Genomic DNA, 6,655 nt, shown 5'->3' with positions numbered 1-6,655 from the left:
TCACGCGTCAATCAAGTTCTCGGCCATCTGCCACACCTGTTGAGATTTCAGGGTCACGTTGCAAGCGCAGGTGGGGGAGGGTTGCTGAAGGCAGCGCCAGGCATGCACGCTTCCGTTTTTGGCTGGACTCAGCTGGGCAGCCGCACGCACAAAGCCCCTAGCTGAGCACGCACGCACGCAACGCGCACACCGGCCCAGACGCCCCAGCCGGGCGCTGCAACCGTCAACCTGCGCCGCCCCAGATGTTCACTGGCGCCGGCAACAGCGGCCCAACCTGCCCCTCACCTGCAGAATGTTGTCCTCTGCCACAGAGGCCACCACCCAGTCGTCGTTGGGGCTCCAGCTGAAGTCGCTGATCTTCGAGGTGTGGCCGCCGTGGATGAACAGCAGCTCAGGGGGCCCATCCTGCGCGTCCTCCTCGGACTTTGACGGGCGGGGGAATGAGCGCACGGTGTGTTGCGCGGTGAAGTGCGACGTGCATAAGAGTGCGCTCCATCTCATGAGTGTGCCTGTCCATCCCCAAACACGATGGTTTCTGAACGATCAAGCCCATTGATACATACATATACACACACAACGGGAACTGGCAGATGTAAACATGCATGTCGATCTTTCCAGATGGCCATCTGCAATGGTGAGAAGGGCACCCTAATCCTGCGTCACCCTCTGCAACACCCAGAGCAGCAAACACCACAGCCCTGGCCGCCCACCTGCTCGTCCCCTATGCGCGAGAGGTCCCAGATCATGACCCGCCGGTCCGCGCCGCACGACGACAGAATGGTCTCGTGCTTGGGGCTCCACCCAATCTGTTGAAGATGAACGGAGGGGGGCATGGAGGATGCCGGTGGTTCAAGGCTGGGGATCCATAGGTTTCGGAAAGGTCCAGAACGGTGGTAGCCGAGAATCACTGGGGCAGGGGGCCCAGCGCGCCTGTCGTGCCAGCACAGAGCTGCCCCGCATGGCCCGCCAGCCGCGGCATGGACGCACGCAAGCAGGCCCGGCCTCATAGAGATTTTAAAAGCAAGCCCCAAGACTCACAAAGGAAGGTGTGCGCCCAAAACAGCTCAACCACCGTTCGCTGAAAACGCACACATGCGCGTATACTCAAGCATGCACAAACACACCGATGCACACATGCATCCAAGCGCTCGTACCCTTCGTGCCCCCACCTGGAAGACCTCCTCAGAGTGCGACTCGAACACGTGCAGCCGCTGGCTGAGGTTGCGCCAGTCGTGGAGCGCCACGGTCTTGTCGGCCGAGCCCGTGGCCAGCACGTGGGGGTTGTGGGGGTTGAACGCGATGCAATTGACCTCCGCAGAGTGCGCCTCCGCGGCGACCATCACGCCTGCGGGCGCGAGCGTGGGGGCGGAGATTGTCACTACAAGGAGCGGGCGTGCGAGCGCAGCCTGAAACCCCCTTGCATGATCGGCTGCGGCACTTGCCGAACCCGACGAGCGCGGCCGCCTGGTATTGAAGCAGGAGCGACAATGCGTGCCGCCGCCCTCAAAACTCTGACCGCCAAACCCCCTAGCTTCCTCGCCTGTCTCCCGGACACCCCGTCCCCTCGCCCCGGCCCGCCCCAACGGCCCCTCTCACCGTCCTTGGGGGGCTTCCGAGTGTCCCACAGCACGAGCTGCTTGTCGTCGCCGACGCTGCCGAAGATGTCCGCGTGGTGCTGGTGCCACGCCACGTCCTCGATCACGCCAGAGTGCTCAGAGTAGATGACCTTGGCGTCCACTTGCTGCGGCCCAGGGGGCGCGGTTGCGAGGGGGCGGCGGGGGTGTTGAGAGAGCGGCGGTCAGCAGCGCGGACCGGGACGCTGAGGGTTGCTTGCAAAGGGTGCGCAGCGGGCGCGGCAGCTTGCCACGGTCAGAACCCAAGGCAGGGTCGGACAAGAGAGGTGCGCCAGGTGGCCGTGAGCGGGCGTTCCATGTTGTGAGTTCGTGTGCCCCAGCCGGGCGCCGCTCCCCGGCTAAGGGCACGAGGGGAGGCGCCCGCGGCGCCCGTTCTGCCACAGCCTGGGAGGGGGGGGGGCGGCGCGACCCCGGCGCACCCGGTTGCCGCGCGTGTTGGCGTTGATGTCCCAGATGCAGATCTGGGCGTCGTCGCTGCCGCTGAGCAGGTGGCCTGTGAGAGTGGGTTTGAAGGATGCACGTATTCAGTGCCGATGCGTGGCAGCAAACTGATAACAGTGATGGCAAAGGGATCAGCACGCCCGGGCATGTGCTGGCTACGCGACCGCCCCAGTGCCTCGTCCTCGTCAAGCTCAAGAGGTGACGTGCGAGACCCAGGGGCCCCAGCAACCCGCCCCCACTGTGCCATGGCCCCGCCACCCCCGCCCCAACGTCCTCGCGGCCGCCGTCTGGGGGGTGCCCAGGTGCCCCGTCCGCCCCCGGGAACGCGGCCCCAGCGGCCCCCAACGGGCGCCCACCCCTGTGGAAGGGGCTCCACGCGAGGCCGTAGCCCTCCGTGCGGTGCCCGAGCAGCCGCAGGTCCGGGTTGCACGCGCCGTCCGACGGCGGCTTGGACGGGTGCTTGGCCCAGTCAAACACCCACACCTGGGGGCGGCGCGGGGGCAGAGGGGTGGGAGGGGGAGCGGATCGGAGGGTACTGGGTGGGCAGGTGAGAGGGCTAGGGCTGGGTCAAGGCAACGGGCAGCCGGCCGGCTGTCCTGGAGGCCGCAGGCTGAAAGTCTTGTCGGAGCCACGGGCCGCCCATTGTTTGCTCACGAGCTCCACGCGCCAAAGCAGCGTTCTGTCTTTCTTGGCTCACAGCTTGCTTGGTCGTGGCCCGAAAGCCTTCTCATCAACCCGCTCGACCCACATTTGCTCCATTCTGCTCTTACAAATGCCCAGTACCCTGGCCCCCCCCCCAAACCCCTGGCCCTACCTCAGCCGACACTGTTTTGGTGGCGATCTTGAACTTGTCCTGGGGCATGGCCCTGGGGGTTGGAGGTGGTGGTGGTGGTCTAGTCAAACATGATGTGGATGCAGCAGTACCAGCATCAGCGTCATCGTGGTCATCATCATCATCAGCAGCAGCAGCGGCGGCAGGGGCAGCAGCAGCAAGCTGTGGCCCTGGGCAAGCGTTCCCACACGATGCAGACGCACAGGGTGTTGCGGGCGCGGGAGCCATCGGGGGGCGCGCGTGCTGCCTCCCCTCGCAGAAACGTTCCCTCCCTCTGGACCGCCACGCTTTACACACACACACACACGCACACACACACACAAACAGAGGGATGCAGGTTGATAGGCTGCAACAACCCTCGACCATCCAAAACCAACCCCACCTGGCGCGGTTGACCTCGCCGTCGTGGTTGATCTGCTGCACAATGTTGACCTGCACCCAACAAGACACACATGCGCACGCACGGCGGCCAGAGGCGGCTGTCAGGTGGGGGGTGATACATTCAACACGCCTAGACCGCTACAAGGCAAGCCCGGTCGCATGCCACCTGCATGCGAGCCGCGTCGGCAGGCGGCCGGCAGGCGCGGGACGGGTTGCGGCACCCTGATGGCTCCTGCCCCTTCCTGCTGCTGCCTGCGGGGCCTGCCGGACTGACCCACTCCTCCAGCAGCCGGCCACCGACCCCTTCTGCTCGCCCGCCGCCTCCCATCTCCACTATACCCACCACAGCACCTGACACGCCCATCACAGCGAGGCCCGCAGCCGCAGCCGTAGCCGCAGCCGCAGATCCCCTTCCCCTGCATGCCCTTATGCCCCGCCCCCTCCCCAAGCTCCTGGAGCAAGCGCCGCCCCTGCCCCACCTTGCCGTGCGCGCTGCCGAAGCCCCCGACCTCCCCGCGCTCGTCGTCATAGCCGCGCGCGTCCACTTCCGAGTCCTGCAGCGGCAGCTGGACCTGCGATAACGGCACAGAAGCCGCGCGGCGCGCGGGGCTGGCGTGGGTGAATTTCGACGGCTGCTTGGAGGGGCGAGGCACATGCTCGTGGCATGCCGGGCGGGCCCTTTTTCAAAGGCATCACTGGGGCCGGCCGAGCCGCAGTCTGATGCGCCCAGCTGCCCGCCAGCTCGTCTCATCCCAGTGGTCGATTCGCCGCACGGGCACGCACTGGCCGCTTCCTCCTCTCGGCAGCCCCTGCGCCAGCTCGTAATCACCGCCCGCCGGCACCCTCCCCCTTGGACCGAGCGGCAAGCGCCCACGCCTGCCTTCCACACTTGCCCCAATTTCGCGTGCGTCGACTCCCGTCCTTCATCCTCGTGGCGCAGCACACGCGCCCCCCGTCCTTCATCCTCGTGTCGCAGCACACGCTCACACACACGCATTAGAGACCCAGAGTCCCTGCCCTCTGGTCCCGGAAGCATTCCGCGCATCCAACGCCCACCTCAGCCAGCATGAGGTAGTTCTGCTCGTTGTCGCTGGTGTGGGTCCCCAGGATCAGCTTCTGCTTGGAGTAGTCCTGGCCTGGCACCACCTCCTTCTCCCCCTGCGGGTGTGCAAAGGGAGGTCATGCTCGTTGTTCAACGTGCCTCACTCGGCCGCGCCATTGCCGCGCCAGGGGGTTGGGCGATGCTGTCCTGGCGCCTTGCACGGGCGCCGCCACGTGCGTGTTGTGCCTCAGCGGGCGAAGCGGCGGGCGGCGCGGACTGCTGGCGAGCTAACTGCCCTCGGGTGCATTGTCGTGTCGCCCCCGCCGCCGCCCCTTACCGGCAGCCATTGCACCGTCAAGCTCGGCCACTCCAGCGCGTGGGTGATGACCAGGTCTGCGGCGTTTTGCAACGTGAGTATGGTGAGCCACTCCGCGTCGCCCGACCAATGGCGGCCTGCGAGGATGCAGTGTGCACACAGCCCACTGCACCGCGCGCACCATACAGGAACGGCGTGTTCTTCTTCCAGATCTTGTACTCCTCGTTGATGAGCCGCTCCTCGACCTCGTCGGGGTACTCATCGTCCCCGTTCCCCATAGTGCCTGCAATACACACTCCTAGATCACTCCAGGTGCCCGCGCTCGGCGAGTTGCATCTACAGCTGCCGCTGCGGTTCAAGGGCACCTGGAGCAACGATTCAATCTGATATCTCGGGCCACCGCACCTGGAGAAGCGCCCTGCTCCTGGTACCGGGGTGTGCTTCAAAGGGCCTACTGCGCCCCCTAGCGTGAGCTTCACGCGCTAAGGAGCTTGTCCACGCACAATGACACCTAATCCTGTCGTAACAGTAAGACACCAGATCGTGGCACGCGTGTCTGGGCGGGATTTCCGCGTTCTACGAAGCAGCCTGAGCTGGTGAATATCGTGAGGACGGGTCGATGCGTGTGTCGCGTTGGAATTAAAAGAGCTCCCTGCAATGTTCGAGGCAACTCCAAGTGATTGCGCAGCTGCTCGTGCAGCAAGTGAGGTGGCCAGGCGGCTCGATTTGAATCATTAGGCGACGGCTCACCTGTTATTCCTTGTGATGACGATGGTGGGGGTTCCTAGACATTCTACAGAACAATACTTTCTTGTAGACGGCCGGTCAATGAGGTCTGGACCTGCACGTTTGGGTCCTGCTGGACAGTTGATTGGGGCCGCCGGCAAGAAGCCACGCCCACTGCTGGCAGGTGCACGCAGCCAGCAGCGGCGGACAGGCGCTTGCCTCTGTCTTTTCCCCAGCCTAGTGTATCGTGTGTCAAGCAGGTTAAGTTGCGTGGGCCTCGGCGCCTGACGAGCTGAAACTGCACTACTGGTCCGAAACAACGCAACCTCCCAGCACAGGAGGCCTGCAAATAAGCATCAAGGCCGGCTTGACGCGCCAGGCTGCGACAATGTGAATGCTGTCAAGCAGGTTTGTGGGGGTCATGGGCATCGTCCTGATGGACTTTGCGCACAAGGCGCGCCAGCCAACCCCGCAATGTCACCTGGTGGACCAAGAGGGTATCAGAATCGTCAAATGAGACGTATAGAGTAATATGAGACGATATGTTCTGGTTTCTCACATTTGTGCTGAGCGTTGCTGAGGTGATGAGATGCGGGCATGTCGGAGATCAGCTCGCTTCGCGTACCCTGACGCTTTCAACTCGCCGACCTCCAGACTCCCGTAATTGCGTACAACTCATGTATCGTTTGACTTATGATATCATATTCATGTGATCTGATCAAACGAAACTACAGAAGTACTGTACAGGTCAGCAACCACAACGTCTCTGACAAAATGTGTATGATTTCGCATTCTCGCAAAGCTGAATATGGTTCAAAATTGCGAATTTTATAGACCTGATGCGGGCCGTGCCGCGCTTGCCAGACCCGCTAGCGCCGATCGCCCACGCCGCACCACCGAACGCTCGCCCATCGCAGAGCAGCACAAGCAGAATGCCTCAACCAATGGCGATATTTTGCTCTCCCGAGCGCTATGTTCAAGGCGCCAACGCTACCGAACACCTGTGAGCTGGCCGCTGACTAGGCCGGCATGCTCTCCTGTGCAGTCTGGTCCCGTCACAGACCTAACCCTGCTGAGCTTTTGCTAGCCACTGCCGCACGACCCCCTCTACATCAAGACGACGTTCAGCTCATCTGCTGAACCGCGTCGCACCTACCCATAGACCCAAAACCCAGGCAGGACACACTTGTACACCTTGTGCGGCACGCGCCCCCCCTTGTCCATGTGGCAAGCCACGTCCCTACTTCCTTCAACCCAACCGAGACCCCTACATTTGGCAGCCC

General features: G+C 63.5%; 1 protein-coding gene across 1 annotated transcript; it reads right to left on the bottom strand.

Moving 5' to 3' along the window:
• MNEG_6548 (WD-40 repeat-containing protein MSI1) lies at positions 1-4,924 on the bottom strand (the record flags this gene model as incomplete). The annotated part of the gene is made up of 13 exons (XM_014044977.1): positions 1-36; positions 286-423; positions 711-806; positions 1,170-1,345; positions 1,597-1,741; positions 2,054-2,127; positions 2,432-2,558; positions 2,890-2,941; positions 3,290-3,339; positions 3,768-3,860; positions 4,345-4,446; positions 4,668-4,723; positions 4,828-4,924. The coding sequence occupies 13 exons, from the start codon at positions 4,922-4,924 to the stop codon at positions 1-3; spliced, it is 1,242 nt and encodes a 413-aa protein (XP_013900431.1).
• Between the last annotated feature and the right edge of the window lie 1,731 nt (positions 4,925-6,655).

Source organism: Monoraphidium neglectum (genome assembly GCF_000611645.1).
Source record: "Monoraphidium neglectum strain SAG 48.87 unplaced genomic scaffold scaffold01073, whole genome shotgun sequence".
Taxonomy (NCBI): Eukaryota; Viridiplantae; Chlorophyta; class Chlorophyceae; order Sphaeropleales; family Selenastraceae; genus Monoraphidium; species Monoraphidium neglectum.
This window is presented reverse-complemented; position numbering and strand designations above follow the sequence as displayed.